At 35.6% G+C, this 17,247-nt stretch overlaps 1 protein-coding gene across 1 annotated transcript in view; it reads right to left on the reverse strand.

The window, feature by feature from the left end:
* ARHGAP15 (Rho GTPase activating protein 15) overlaps positions 1-17,247 on the reverse strand; it is a 638,539-nt gene that overhangs the window by 506,058 nt on the left and 115,234 nt on the right. The window contains exon 6 of the mRNA XM_030801219.1: positions 7,822-7,911. Within this exon, the coding sequence (XP_030657079.1) occupies positions 7,822-7,911 (90 nt within the window). The remainder of the gene's footprint in view (positions 1-7,821; positions 7,912-17,247) is intronic.

The following is a 17,247-nucleotide window of genomic DNA, read 5'->3' on the forward strand; positions in this document are numbered from 1 at the left end:
TTCCTTTCATCTTGAACTTATTTTTCTGTTCAAGCCTTTGTTTATGGATGCTTGCTTTGTTATTTTCTTATATTGCTTTAAACATTGCTCTGAGGTTTCAGCTTTGCTCACCACTGCCCAGATTTTCCTCCTGCTCAGTGGCTTGTGGCATATAAACACTGAATATATATATATATATATATATTTTTTTTTTCTCTTGCTTTCAGATCCAGCTTCATTACCTTATGTTTCTAAAAACTGAATAGCATCATCTATTTATCTGCCAGTGATCCTATGCTATCCAAAAGCACTCAATTTTATTTCACCCTGTGTCATCCTTATGGACAAGCTGTAAAATGTGATACCATTTACTGGCCCCATCTATTATGTACCAGCTTTAGGGATTAAATTGTTCCTTTTTCTGGAATAGGTCTGTTTGCTATTAAAAATCATACACCGCATGAAATATACATGGCTGCTCTCTTTAAAAATAAAAAATATTGAAACAGATATGAAAAAGGATCACTTGGCTTGAATATTGTCTTGCTAGCATCAATATAATATTTTCTATACTTTATAAATGAGATTAAAATAACAAGTAGAAAAAGCATACACTTGTTGATTCTATCTTACTCCATAAAATTCCCCAGTGGCAGTGGTTTCTTTTGCCCAGGTTTGAGTACATCGTGTCAAGTCTCAGGTTTGACCCCCATGTGGCTCAGTTAGTCTCATTCTGCTTATGGGAAAACAGAGAAAGTGCGTTGCAAGCCACAGGAGCCCATGGATGGCATAGAGACCATCACACTAGCTCTACCAAATCATCAAGAAACAGAATATGTTCCATGAGAGGAGGGGATTCACAATGTGATGTCGGTAAATGAAGAACAGCATGGTGCATTTAGCCTGGTGTCAGACTAAAACCCACAATTTATTCCAACTGCACAACTCATATCTTTGAGCTCACATAGCCAGCTATTCCAGAAGGCAATGTGAAGTGAGCTATCCAGTTGTCTAAGTTCATTAGGTGATGTGTATCCATTCTTCTGCTGAAATGTTAGAAACAGAAGAAGCCAAGTTGACTTTTTTTTCATTTTTCTTTTGTTTTATGGTATTTTAGAATTACAAAATTTTGGTTCCCTTCACTAATTGGGGACCAAAATGTACTAATACTACTATTTTCAATCTTTACTGTCATCTGGTTGCATGCTGGTTTGATAGTTCAAAAAGAATGAATCTAGTAAGGCAGCATTATGCCCTCTAGTAATGAAACAACGAAGGTGTGCAAATGAGCATACATCCTTGATGTCTAAGGCTTTGACCAGTGAGCTTCACAGGATCACCCAGGCAACATAAAGTTCGTGTTGTTTTCCCTAACGATATACTTAGTTTATATATCTTAATTCTAGAAGTCTAGAATATTTTTTTAAAAGGTTTATTTCTTAGAAAATTAAACATGCAAAAAGACAGTGGTTCCCAAGTCACATTATCTGAACCAATAGGCATGTTCTTCATTTGCAGAATGTACTTTCCACCCATCTTCTTGTTTCTGTTTCTCCTTTCATCAGTCAAAGCTAACGTGCTCTCTTGGTCTCATCTAGATTCTTACAATCAATTTTATTTCCTGTCCCCAGATACTACCATTTGCACTCAATCTTTATATACCCCTGACATTCATATTCCTAAATCAAATCTCTAATTATAAAATTTTATGCCTCCCTCTGTGCAAAATCTGTGTAAACCCATCAACAGAAGTGAAGCTAAACATCATTCAAATAATCATATCTCTTTCCCCTTCAATCAGAAAAACAGTATTGTACTGATACCTCAGTAGGGGAGTAATAAGTGTCACTACTGTCCCTCTTTCACTTGGGGCATAGTTGCTACACTTGTTTCTAAGTTACCTTTTGCAAGTTTCTATTAACAGTTTGGTAGGCCTTTCAAGGTGATATGCTTTTAAGTATTAATTTGAATATGTCGTTGATTATATTAATTGGATATTATATTAATGACGCTAAGAATAGCACATTAAAAATAAGATTAAGGATCTATATTCTTAGACAATAAAAAGATTTTCATGTTGTGTATTAAATATCAGTCTATTAAGTCCAGAAGGCAACAGAAAGACCAGAAGTAGAGCAGAAATTCTGAGTTGCATTTCACAGATATTTACCTCTCTCAACCCTATTCTTCTAAAATTCTTATCTGGAATTTCCCTCAAAACATTGTGAGATGATCTGGTTAGTAGATGAATAACGAAAGTCTGCTGTATTTACATTAAAATCACTTCTTTGTAGTTGCTCTCACACACACAACATACAGGATTGCTTCATTTTAGTATTAACACAGATGGGCAGGTGAGGTGAGGACTGTCATCTCATATTTCCTTGGTGTGACAAAGTTGGAGGATCCTGCTGTGAGTTCTACATAAAGTTACAACTGACATAGCCCAAATTGGAACACATGTCCCCAGACTCATGTGTTCTCTCCACTGCACCTCCTGAATGATGGATCAATATCTAATAGGTAGATAAAATGACTGGGGACAAGTTGTAGAACAAAAAACAACTGTGTTAGACATGAATGCTTCTCTTACTCTGGTCTATTTTTAATGCCGTGTCTTTTAAGATACTTTAATTCTCTAAAGTGAAACCAGCTTTACTGGAAATCTAATGCATGTATGAATGTGAAGAATCATCCTTTTGCATTTAGTCTAACTACAAGCACTGAAAAATGAAAGAGAAAATTGGTAAAAGCTCAGATTTATTTTAAACCACCACTTGTAACACAAGGAAATGGATAAAAGCACAATACCAGTAGTTTTCTTTTTGGCTTAAAATTATGTTTTTTTAAGATGTTATTAAATTATCTTCACATTAATAAACTTAAGTAGTACTTAAACATTTTAAGATAAGACATATTCAGATCAGAGAGATCAAATTATGTTTAAATGTAATGCATACCCATGAAGAATATTACATAAAAAAGTTTAATATACATTATAGTCAGAAGACTCCATCCAAAGTCAGAGAAGTAATATAAATAATAAATCTATTCCGAGGTTTACTTTTAGGGACAGAATCTGTCCCCCGAGATCTATTTTTTAATATATTGAAAAAGAATCTTGAAAAAGAATCTCAAATCCAGGAAATGTGACCTTGATATTTGTTGAGGTTACAAATTGGTGGTGGCGGGGGGAGGATAGCAGACTTTCATCTTCTTTAGTCATTTAATTTTTTCTGCCTTTCAAGCAGCAAGCAGGTAATTGACATATTCCTAATCAGCCATGATTTATTAATTGGTAGAATTATCCTACTGAAAGCATGTAATCTATAGAAGAGCCCAATGTATGCTTTTAAAAACTTTATTTTAAAGAAAACTCAGGAAAACTGAGGCCCAGTCACTGTCTGGCTCTAAGAAAAGGTAAATGTTTAGAGTAAAAATGATTTAATTATCTTAAATAATGCTGTCTTATAACCTGTAATGAAAAAGACCCAGGATACAGTTATCTTCTTCATCTTTACTCCCTATTTACACCCTGGAAATTTTGGAGTACAGGGCCTATATTGTGGATTCAAATTCCTATTTTTATTTTTTAATAGGAGTGAATTTGTTTTGTTTTGTTTTGTTTTACTAAAGAAATGCAACTCTGCCCTTCGCAGTAATAATTATTCAGCTAAAAAGTGTTCAGTCTTCTGGTTTAATAAGTAGAAGAGAGTATGGGATATAGTTTCTATCTATATATTTTCTTTGGGGAGACAAAACTAATTTGCATGACAGAATATTTAAGTAAAGATATTTAAGTACTAAATTTAATGACATGGAAATAATTATAGTGCTTTGAGACTCTCATATATTTAATAAGGGGATATCTCCTTGGAGGTTGGGGAATTTTTTAGAGATATATCAGTTGTCTATTTGATAGCCATGTCACAAGCTTCCTTTCCCTAGGCTTTCCAAAATATTTAACTCAGAAAGGTTTGTCTTCAAAGGAAAAGACAAAACCTAACTGAAAAATTTCCTTCAACTTGTAAACAAGATATAAGAGTTTCTTTTTTAAACAAACTTGTTCTAAATTATTTTGCAGCCATTTTCTCAGTTGAACTTCTTATTGAAAGACTGTAACTGCCTAATGTGCCCAGCCAGGAAATAGAAGGTGACAGTAGCCCCGCTTGTGTGAGGGAGGCTGCCTGACAATGCTGCCATCCTTTCACATGGTTTTATTTAGTTATTACAACTATCTCTCTGTAAATGACATTTAGGATTATTTAAGATTATGTTGTAATCCTTTTAATCCTTAGTGCTTTAAATTTCAGGCTAAACACCAAAGAGCAAACTAGCACTTAGCAGGAATGTTTAAAACATGTGGTTTGAACATAAATCTTTTTATTCACTCTATCCCTGATGAAGACCTAGTGTTGCTCTTAACCAAGAAAACTCATACCCAGCTCATTACAGCTGAGTTGCTAAAGGTTTCTCAAACTACATCAAACTTGTGACAGTCCTTGACAATGAACATAAATGAAGAATTAAACAAAAGTTAGCAGCAATGGACATCTACCACTTTAACTTAGAATTTGTATGATCTTTTATAAATGTGTAGTGTCTTTCTGTGTTTGTGTGTGGAAGTGCTTACTCTATTTCCTGAGGTCAAGCTATTAGGTGTGTATATACACAGGTATGGTATATATACATATGTATATTTGCATATATATTTTATGTATATAAGTATATATATTTATACATGTATATTCATGTATATATTTTAATATAAATTATAATATCTAATATATACTTTATTACAGAATTCTTTTATTATTTATTGTTAAGTAGTACCAATTAGGCCAAAGGGTGTGCTGTTATAAAATATGCAGATATTCTTAAACTTAGCAAGCGAGCATCATTCTGATTTACTGAAAGTTGTTGAATACCAAAACTTAATAATTAATGTTGTCATCGTTATGTTTCCACATAGCAATCAAATAAGATTGAATCCATGTCAACAGTTTGATAGGATTTCAACTAGGAAGCAAAATTTGGCTTTCAATACAAAGAAAAAACAAACATCCAAACAGCATATATGAACACATGAAATAAATGAAATCTGTCCATTTATGGTTGTCACAAATGTGTGCTTCTGAGACTTGCAAGCATCTCTCAGGCACACACAATTTTTTGTTTTCCTTTTAAGTTCAACTTCTCTGCGGCCATTGTAATTACATGGCATACAATTGCTAATCCATCAAACTTTTTAAAGACAGACTTCAAATTTTAAAATTATTTCTAATTTTGCTCTTTGATTTTCCTTGAACCAAAAATCTCAATAGTCATTTGCTATCTGTAATCTATAATTCATAGACTGAGATTGAACACCAAGCCTAATTCAAACTTGGAATTCTAAAGCTATTTCCAACGTAGCACATCAGCTGAAGCTATGATGGTCTTTTTCAGTCAGGAAGAAACACTTCATTATTCTGTAGGTAATGAAACCATTGCACACACACACTCCAACATCCAACAATGCCTTAATACCATGTTTTTGAAACATAATCATGTTTATTCTGATCATTTGAGAGTTTGATCAGCTAATGTATCTAATCAAATATTGATGCAAGTCATCTAGATTTAGCTCTCTGGCAAATTCTTCCCGATGCTTTTTTGTTAACAGAACTGTAGAAGCTATTTATATTGTTCCTCTCAAAAGGCTTACTCTCATAGTCTCTATCTATCGATATGTATTAGTAAATTTTACCAAAAGTCATGCATTTAGGTGATGAAAAGATTTCAGCACAAGGAAACCAAGGGATTCACTCAAAAAGAATGAAACAGAACATGAAACTTTAATCTTTTCTTTTGCTTTGTTATTCACAATATCCTTATGATCACCTCTTGTTTCTCTAAAAGTACAAGAGTAAAAAAATAAATAAATAAAGCATCTGTAAGAAGACTGAGGCCCCATGAACTGTTTAATTACATCACAAACAAAACTGGCTGACAAAATTTTCACCTTCAGAAAGCTACCAAAAGTGAGAATAGTTTTTAATATCTTTGGAAGGATCTACATTCAAAAATATAAAAATCAAGTAGAAAATTGCAACAGGATGTGGTTCGTCATACCCTGAAAAGACTGGGATGATACACACTGCCAATATAGGTGGCTGAAATGTCTATCTGTGCATATAATGTTCATAGTTATATAAAAATATAATTTTTTCATCAGCATTTTCAGCCCTGTATGCATCATATATAGTTGACTGTCATACTCATTTGTAAACTAATTTAACTCTTCATAAGATTAACAGAAGAAACTGAAAAAGGCTGGCTTAGCCCATCTCCAAAGAATTGCTATTGTCCAAGAATAATGTCTACGACAAATTTCAACATCTTCTACAATGTTGGTGATTAGGATGCTAAATTCACAGTACATAATAAGGCTCTACCACTGAGCTTACCCGATCTACTTCAGAGCTTCTTATGTTGATCATCTGGGTTTGTCATAAGGCTAGAATTATAACCTCTAAATTGTGTTATTTGTGGTAGAATAATAAGAGTGAGAAATTGGGGAAAAGGGGAAGTCACTGATCTATAGTTCCTCCCTTTAAAAGAAAGTTTATTTCTCCTTCTTGATTCTGTAAAGCCACATCTCAGTCACTTTCAGCTTTAGAGCAGTGATTTCAGGACAAGCATGTTTGGTTTTCTTCTGTCTTTTCTCTCTCCCTTTTATTTCCTTCCTTCCTTTTTAAATTTTATTTTTAATTGACAAATAATAATTGTATATATTCCCTCACTTTCTTGTTTGATAAAAAATCTCTATACCTAAGCAAAATAAAACTAGAACCAGAAAAGTGATTTATTCCAGAATGTGTTAAAACATTTCACGGACCCAAATTATTTGGATATACCTGAACAGCACCTGGAAAACACAAACCAAACTGGAAACCAGCTTCTTCCCCTCAGTGAGTATAGGTAGAAAACGTCACCTACCTATGCTTCCATAGGACACAATATTAATTTCAGCAAAGCATTTAAGAAGAATTGACTTTTATTCAAGGGCCAACATGCTCTCAGAAGACATTTAATTTAAAAAATAATTATTATAATCTATCTCTCTTCTACTAAATTATATAAATTTAAAATATACCTAATTACTGGTTACTTTGGAAATATAAAATTTCATATAAAATAGAAAATCAAACTCCATAATCTAAAATTATTAATTGCCAGATAAATCATGCAAATTAGTGATTTTGGTAACGTGTGAAATTACATTTTCCAATTTTATCTCTCTCAAGGATTTCATCTGGTTCTTTCCATTCAATCGAATGTGATTATAATTATTAATCAACTTTTTTTAAAAAAAAAACCAAAGTATGCAATATGAAAGAATCTATTTTTTATAGCTGTTCAGCCTCCTCCATTCTTATAAGTTACACTGGTAAATGTAATTAATGACTGGAAGGCAAGAGTGGCAATGAATGTAAATAGCTTACACTTGGTGAATCTTAGTTTGTGTGCATCTGAAAATTCTAGATCAAATCTATTTAAGTCAAACATCCCATGTTTGAATCCCAGACATCTATCACATATACTGCAAACTTCAATGACTTTTGTGTTTATATTAATCAACATGCAACATATATTTTGTGTTTATATAGCAACCAGTCGCCAGAAAAAAAAGCAACAAAACCAAAGATTCAACTGGGAAGAGGAGTCGCCTTTCATGACCTTCAGACAACGAGTTCATGTACATGAGCACATCACAAGAAGGTAGTCTTATTTTAGTTACCCAAGAGAGCTCAGATTTAGAGAGAATAGGAATAAACTGAATATATGTAACATTCTTACCTGAAAGACATTCTTTCTGCTAGATTTTTCCTTGGCCCATTCAATGTGTGCTCCACACAAATCCACACTTTCTGGTTTGTGCCCAGTTTTCTGTAATCACAAAAATGAAATAAGAATAAAAGGATGCAACATTGTAGGTGGATGTCAGAGAAACAGGAGTTTATTGAGTTAGTAGCTATACATATTTATGATATAATGCCTTTTTTGTTTTCCCCAGGGGAAACCTAATTGTAGGAATTTTCATTTGGGACCTAATATTTTTAAATGTCTAAAATTAGAAATCTATTTTTAAAATTAATTAACTGTAAACCATAGGAAAAATTAATATCTAGAATACTGACATTTTGAGATGGTATTCTTTAGTAATTTAAGAATAATGAAAGTTTTAAAATCTGCTATTTAGTAATATGGAATATTGCTCTTCAATGGCTAAACATAAAAGCATGTTAAGTTATATTACTTTTAGACCTAACAGTAAAAGAAAAAATTGATAAATCACAGTGCAATGCAAAAAAACCATTACAGAGTTTTAGCTTTGCGACTATAGTAGAGTTGCTTAGAATCTGACTACATCATCTAGAAAATTGAGCAGGTGGATTAATCTCCAAGTCCCCTTTCAGGTTTGTGTTTCACATGTTAGCAAATTCAATACATATTTATTAAGTGTCAACTATGCCTTTTAGAAATTCACTTTTCAGACCTTAAGACTATACACATAAATTTCATTTGGTAAATTTAACTTAGACCAAAAGGATTATAATGTGTGCTTCCTATTACACAATTACAATGTGGGTATTACTTAAAAGATGTTTTTTTCAATAATTCACAATAATCAATAGGAATATCACCCACATTTGTCTCTTCATATTTTCACTTGATTCAAGTTAATCATACTTACACAACTTTATATTCGCATACCTCCATACCGCCAATTATTTTTTTAAAAGTTTACCAGTTTGGAGAATTTCTTTACTATTTTTTCAAGAAGTTTCTCCACAGATAAATTTTCTAGGTTTCTCTATACATTCCATACTTTTCTCAAGTCATTGTTCATAAAATAGTTCAGAATTTTAGTATATGAAGCTTATAATATTTTTAGCCAATGTTTTTAACATTATGAACATTAGGATAAAACATGAAATTATGAAAGAATGGTAAATATATTTTAAAAACAGATTCTGTCCACATTTGTTGCCTCTTAGCCATTATGTCCAATCCTATAAGTTTAACATAAAAAGACTTTTTCAGAAGCCAGAAATTTGTTTTTTTGTGGTAAATTATGAGACTTTTTCTGGCAACTGAATTTTTTTTTTGAAACATTGTATAACTTTCCTACGGGATAAACTCAGCCGGCAGGATAGAATTTGATAGCATATCTACCTTTTTTGTTGTTATTTAGTAACCTCAGGAGAAACCCATCAAACTGAGCCATGCTTCTTAAAGAGATTTTGATCAGTGAAAAGTTTTTATTGTTTCACCTACGCTCTGCCGCCCAGGTGATCACTATTTTAGAAGATTTCAAAGCATGATAGTGATAGTCTTTGTCAAGTGATTTATGATGTAGAAAAATTAAAATAACATGCTTCTTATAGATTTAATTACATTAGGGGATACTCAGAGCCAACAAAAATAATCATTAAGAGTATGTAACAAAATGGCTTGTTTTTCCCCATACAGTCAAGTCAGGGGGAAAAAAAGGTTTAATTATTTTAAGAAGCACTTTTTATGTTCCAGGAACTTACCTAAGTACAACAATTATTGATAATTCATTTAGTGTATAACCTCTGTATCATAGAGAGTTTGTGGGCAATTACACAGAAGTCTAAGGCTAATATGAGGAAGATTCAGTATTTCCCTTGCCTCTGGAGTTCTAGGGCCCAGCATAGCGGCTAACACATTGACACAAAATAAGTGTGCAATAAATATTAACCAAATGATTCTGTGAAATCTTACATTCACAACTGTATGAGGTAGGTATTATCATCACTAAGTTATAGGTAAGAAAACCTGCCAGAATAGTTAGGTAAATTTCCTCAAGGTTGCCCAGCTAGAAAAGAAGGGGCCAGGATTTAGATCCAAGCAGTGTCACTGCAGAGACTGTTCTTAACCATGATGCAGCCCTTAAAAATTGAATATACACTGTGATCATATGCTAAAAACATGTAAGAATTTGGGAAAAGCTATGGCTTTCTCACTAGACTCCAGAATAGACATATTCATCTTGTTTTTGTCCTTCTCTGTTAAACGTGATCTTGCCATAGGGTCCTTTACACCACCTGTTTACCTGGAATACCTCCCAATCTTCACACGGCTGGTTCCTTCTTATCCTTCAGTTCCCAGCTAAATGTCACCTTGTCAGAGGTCTTCTTTGACTGTCTTATATATAAAAGAGCTGTACTCCAGTACTCCTGGTTACTCTCCATCCCACTACTTGTTTTAATTTCACTGCAGCCCTCCTTCTAACTGAAATTAACATATATATTTTTATATGCTGACTGTCTGTGTTTCCCCCACTAGAATTAAGCTCCCTGAGCTAGGGCCTTGTTTGCCTTTTCCTCTACTGTTTTTCCCAATGTATGGAACAGTGCCTGGCACATACTTGTTGTTCAATGAATATTTGCTGAATTCATGAATGAAGGAAAAATACCAAAATGCAACTAGCTTTTGTGCTTTGGAAGGAAGACTTTAGTGTCTTAAAATTCCCAATTTTACAGCAATTAAGATTTTTATTTTTTTTTTAAATGGTTAAGCAGTCTTTGGTTTGTGATTTGGAAAAGCGAGAAACAGTTTAATGGACTCATATTTGGATTAAATGTGAGATTACACAAAGTCACTCAATTAACATTTACTGCACACCTACTATGTGTCAGTGCGTTACCCACTGTGCTGGGCTCCCTGAACTCCAGGGATAAGGGAGATACTGACTCTTCCTTGAAAAGTCTCCATTAGCTTTAGATTTCTGTATAATTACCTACGAACTCCATATGCTGTAGAGCTAAAGGAAACCTGTGGGTAAAACAGTCTAAGCTTTTACAGTTTTCTCATTATCTAGCTTTGTCAATCTCAAAATGTTCTCATCAGCATCTGTTGTGCTGAATCCTTATTAACCCCAATAGGGCTGAGGTTCAAGAGGCCAAAGATGAGACCCAGAGCCAGCAAACAAGATATGGGATTTTACTAAGGCTTTACATACCGGGGAAAGAGGCCGGTGGTGCCAGGTTGGACAGGAGAACCAGCTCACGTACAGGAACGCACCAACGGCAGCGGGCTCACACAGCCCAGTGGCGGAGGGCTAGGCAGGAAAACCACAACCTCTTGCTCCCAGCATGCAGTTTATATAGCATTTTCACTTACCAGCCTCCCCTTAAGGACCTCCACCTGGCAACCTTCATCCAACCCAGAACTCAGAGCCTCAATCCCCTGTGCGGCCTGTGATCCACAGACTGGATGAGGGCTCAGGTGTTCCTCATGGACAAGGAACGAATCTCCAGGTTAGCTGTTCCTGGATTCCTTAGCTTGAAACACACATTCAGGTGTGTCTGCCATAGAGGGTCATTCCAAAGAGATTGTTAAGCTATTGCTATCAGGTGTGTTTACCCTGCAGCCTCCTAAGGCAAATCCCACAGCACCTGGCATGGGTTTATCACAATCCAAACCCTGCCTGTGGCTATCCTCTCCAGGACCTTGCCCTGTCTCTTGCACTCCTTACAATCTCACTCCTTCACCCCGTCTCCACGTCAGTGATTTTCATTCTGCTGCTCATCTGACAGATTCCATTTCTGGAGATTTTCTTATCCCCACCCTGTTATGTGTGGTTTTGATGCTATTAAAATCATCAACCTTTGTGCAATCTCCCAGTCTCTGAATTCCTTCCTGGCTTCACTTCCTTTCATGTCCAGGCCTATATTCCTGATTCCACAGTCACTTCAACCACTCCTCCACCTGCCCTCTCCTCCAAGGATATCGCTCTCATCTGCTTGCCCCTCCATAATATTCCTCATATCCCCGAATACTGGAGAAATAACTTTTGACTACTTAGGGCAGCAATATTACAAGTAATGTCTACCTTCTTCAGCTGGGCCTTTGACTCTGCTTAGCAAACTTTGTATGTGTTCCTAGTCACTTTCTCTTCTTCCTCTTGACACTGCTCTCTGAAAGCTTCAACCCTTATAAGTCCACCCCACGAAATGGTTTGTTCTGACTTCATGGAGATCACAGCCCTCGTGCTAGAACAGTCACAACTCTTCCCACTTTCATACTTAGTATGTGTAATCCAAAGAAACAAATATAAAGTTTAATGATAGCTTCCTCTATTGCACTCTGAAAGCTTAATATTGATTTCTCATTTACTTCTTACAACAATCTTGTGAAAATATTACCATTGCTTTCAACCTACACATGAAGAAACCCAAGCAGAGAGCGGCCAAGTGCCTGACGTAAGGTCATGTACATAGAAAGTGCTTGAGCTGATATGAATTTACTTCTATCGGATTCCAAGTTCAAAGTTCTTGATCACAATGGAATCCATGGCCTCCCCTCCACACTCATCTTTTCCTCCTACTAGTTCACCTAAAAACGGCTTTTTCAGGTCCAAGAATAAGAATTCACATTTTCTATTTTTTTCCTGTGCCATTTCCCACTTTGTCTTCTGGCCCAAAAATTCTGGGGCTGTGGCTGGCCCATCTGTCTAATAAGCTCCCATGGCTTGGCAGGACAGTGGCCTCTGTGAGTGTCAAAATTACCTGACCTGTCAGTACCATAAAGCACAAAAAGGACTCACAAGGCATGTCCTGCTTTGCCTCAGAGGAAGAGATACTCCTTCTGTCCAAGGCTTATTTATCTCTAGTTCCTAATTTCATCCAGTCTTGTCCCTCATTTCCTGAGTTGTCCAAGAATAAGAATTTCACATCTCCTTCTACTTTCTCCCCATCAAACGGATCGTGTCCTTCAGCCTCTAACCATGTTCATCACCCCTGTTTAAAAAAAAAAAAGAAGAAGAAAAGCAAGCATCAACTCCACACCCTCACTTTTTCTCAATCTCACTTATTTCCTTTCCATTATTGCCAGATTTGTCTTTCTCCTCAATTCATGTTGTCTGTTTGCTCAGACTCCATTCTCTTCTTCAACACTGCAGTCTGATGTTTACTTCCTTCTTTGACTTTTCTAAAATGTCTTAACCATTAAGGTCAACAAAAACAATCTGATGCCTTGTTTCCCATCTGCATCTTACTTGAACTCTGCACTCTTAGATTCTGTGGGCCCTTCTCCTTAGAGCCCTCTTGTTTCTTGGCCATGGAAGCATTTCACCTTTTATACTCTTCCCTTTCAGTTTCTTCCACTGAGTCCTCTTCCTCTTCCCACTTTCTAAATGTTGGTAACCCCAGGTTTAGCATTCTAAGCCGTCATCATTTCTCCTCACTCATGTGATTCCTATGGGTTTTGGTCTTGCCCCTAGTCTTGTCCCATCACCTGCCACATGTTGACCCCTCAATGGGTGCCTCTGTCCCCCAGCTCCCTCTGATGTGTCAGAATTATATTTTCTACATTACCATGAGAGTGTAGCACAGACACCTCAGTGAAATCGTTATCTTCTTCTCCTACCTGCCTCCTTTTCTCTATTGCTTGTCTTGCTTAATAATCCCTTCACTCACTTCACCTGAAAGTTTCTTAACTCCCTCCTTTCTTTCACCATCCATAATCAAAAGGCACAAAGTCTCAAATTCTGGAATTAGCTCCTTTTTCTCCATCTCATGACCTTAACCTCAATAGAGTTCTTATTTTCTCTCGCAAGAATTCTTCTACCTCTTGCCTCTGTGGCCAGTCAAAAACGCTTGCAATTCATTCTCTGTATTTTGACTTTTTTTCCTTCTAAGACACAAACCTCGCATTGTTTATTATGGAAAATTTACGGGATACTGTCCAAATCCCTTGGTAAGGTATACGAGCTCCTTTCTGTCCTCCTCCAACCATCCCTCTCGGTTCTATGCATTCTCCCATTCTTCTCCACACCAGCTATGCTACATTCGTGGCAGTTTCCAAAATGCAATGTGTTTTCACAATGCCAGACATTTGGGACTTGAGTATGCATTCATTCTTTTCGTCTGAAATACATTTATCTCTCTCTTCAATCTACCCTGCTTGCCTACCATCTGCCGTAATCTTGCTCATTTTCATGACACAACTTAAAAAAATAAAAATAACCACAGGGAGAATTTTCCCTCTGCAGGTAGTCACTCACTCCTACCACCATTTCCCCTACTTTGAAACATACTGTGTTACGACTCTTGTTAGTCACACATTGCTACTCCTTTTTGGTGTGTTTTTTCCCCTAGCTATCCAGTAAGAGAATGGGTTTGTCTTATGGTTCTTTATTTTTCCAGAATCTAGCAAAGTGGCCCCAAATAGGTGTTCAACAGATATTTGTGAACTATTGAAATAATTGAGGAACTGGATAGAGAATGACAATGGAAAATATCTAGATTGATTCCAATGCATTAACAAATAAAAATAAATAATACATCTCAGAATGACAGTTTACAAAGTGAGAAGTACATATGGGATAATATTTCCATTTTATACCGACTTTAAGAACTGATCATATGGTACAGTCAAGGCTAATAGAGATTTGGGGTGAATTCAAAAGTATGACAGATAAAAAAACAAAGTTATTAAGTAATAATAAATATATTCGCTTTAAAAAGAGAAAACTAGAATAAGTAGCTGGAGGATTGTGTAAAAATGGTCCTAATAAGTAGTTCATTTTCACAAAGCTACAGCAGAAAGACCTATGCCTGAAGAGCAGTTTTAGGGAATAGAGATTATTAGAAGAAAAAATTCTCAGTATTTAAATATTAAATATTGGAATAAGTAGTTCAGAAAAGTTGTAGAATTTATTTGGAAGACAATCAAGATTTTATTCAAGAAGCCTGAAATTAAAGAATCCTTTAATAGAAAACATATTTCTGATTCTACAGCTATAAAACACAAGAAAAAGTCTGCTAATGAACAGCATGATGCCAGTGGATCATATTCTACATTATTATAAAAATACACTTTTTAAAAAATGACTAAATATGAATTTAAATCTAAGAATGTACACAGCATATCTCTTCTGGGGTAAACTTAAAATAGAAATGACTGATTTTTAAAATATTTAAATAGAATTATTTAAGAGTTACTGCTTTTGGACAATAAAACATAAAAGCCTCTTTTTTAGAGGAATGTGAAATCATTAAAAATTGACCCTAGGTCTCCTGCACTTCTGATTTTTATTATTCTCTTTGTCTATCTTCACCGTTTCCCAGTAATAGCTAACAGAGTATTTTCTCTGTAATACTTTTTTCTCTGACTTAGATTAAACCTGTGGGATTAAGTTTCCCATTTTTCTTTATGGGATATTTGGGGTCCATAGTTTTTTAATGTATATTAAGAAAATATCAAAGGCCAGATGCTCTTTAGCTTGATGATAGCTTCCATGATGAAGATTGGGCATATACGCAGGCCACAAATCATTTGGCCGCACAGCCTCTTACCCTTATTACTAGATGTGGTTCAAAAAGAGAGACAAAGCTCAGATTTTATGAAATAGGTTATTAGCGCCATTTTTTATTTTGGATTAATTGCTATTCCAGAATATAGACTCAGATTGTCCTTATCATTTTTAAACACGAAACACAAAATCTGTTTAGAGGAATTAAGTTTTATCACATAACTGGTTTTGATTCTGGAAAATGGTTCATGGAGGAGGATAAAACTCATTTATATATTCTCATTTGGGCAAAATGATTTAGGAAAGAGGGCTGAATGGATACCTGATCTTATTAATGTCTAAAGTATGGCCCCTGTCAACATAAAAGAGGATACTTTGATTATAAGATGTGGGTTTTATGTATATGAATATAAATGATGTTAATAATAACAGAAATTGTTTCTACAGTGAAATTTCTCAGTATATTACATGACCAAATCAAACCACATTTTCAGAAAAATAAACCTTTGTTAGTGATTGTGGGCACTAGAATGTTATGTGCTTTTTGTTTGTTTTTGAGGAGAAAGTATTCTACACTTTTCAAGAAATGAGCACCTATTGTATTTGTTTCTGAATCAAAATCTTGCTGGAATAAATATAATGATTATATTTCTCAACTGAGATAGTTTTACATTTACATTAAAAAGGTAATTTATTTCTGCAAGGTGAATACTTTGGGTACACTTTTGATGTCTCAGGTGCCTCCTCAGAGTTTCCTCTTAGACTGTCTTCCACTCAGTCAACCTCAGCTGTCCCTGTAGATGACCAGCCCTGCCTGGGCAATGCAGTCCACCTCTTGAGAATGACAATCATCTTCTTGGAATACCAGACTTTCCCCCTAGGCTGCCAGATTATAGAAGGGCCTTTGGCTCCTTCCACCACTTCCTACTTTAGATGAAATGCCACTTTGCAGGATGTGGCACCTGGCTTTCTGAGTAGCCTCCCATGGCTGAGGCAGGTCCAACTGATGCAGGCAAGTGAAGACTCTGGGTGGTGAACTTTAACCAAAAGTGCAAGAAATGGGAAAAGTGCAGGAAATGGGAAGAAATATGGGAGATAAATTCCTTTTCCTTTTTCTGCTCCCTTCCTCCCACAGATTGCTTTAAGCTTTCACCAGTGTACTGCAGCCCCTTTTCTCTCTGTCTCTTTGAAGCTCATTGTAGTGGGGAGCCAACATGGTAACATCCCTGTACCACCACCCATCATTTCTGGCCTGACTTCCTTTTCACTTCACTCTCTTGTCCTGGATTTGTACCTCCCAGACAAAGCCGGGCTCTTAATTCAGGCTTTGTCTTCCAGAAAACCAGGATTGAGACAACTGATGTTGCTCTTGCTGTGGAAGAGGTGAATCATTCTCCACCAAAATGTGTGCTGTGCTCCCTCTTCAAGTGCCTTGAGTTGTCACTGGGAAGCAGCTCCCCAGCTGAAGACTTTATTCCCAGCCCCATTTGCATCAGAATGTGGCCAATTATTTATGCTCACCACTGGAATGTGAGCGAAAAGACTTCTAGGCACATGCAGATCTTTCCCACATTCTCCCTTTACCCTTCCCTCATCTGCCCCTACTCCTAACCACTATACTCTATCGCTTCATGTAGTAATAACGACAACGATAAATACAATTAAGATTTATTATGTTTGCTCTGTGTGAGGCACATTGCATCAATTTTCTCACATATAGTTCTATGCGATAGTCACCCTTGTTAATCTCATATTGCAGTTGAGATAGCCAAGAAATATGTGAAAATAAATTTATCATTAATATTTGAAAATAAACTAGAGCAGCAAGTAAAATATGAACCTAGGATTCCTAACCCAGGTGATCTGACTTGAAAGCCCCTGTTTCTACCTAATGTGATACTGCTTCTCAGAGCATTTCAATTTAGTAGTGAATTTTT

Source organism: Nomascus leucogenys, chromosome 20 (assembly GCF_006542625.1).
Source record: "Nomascus leucogenys isolate Asia chromosome 20, Asia_NLE_v1, whole genome shotgun sequence".
In the NCBI taxonomy this organism is placed as follows: Eukaryota; Metazoa; Chordata; class Mammalia; order Primates; family Hylobatidae; genus Nomascus; species Nomascus leucogenys.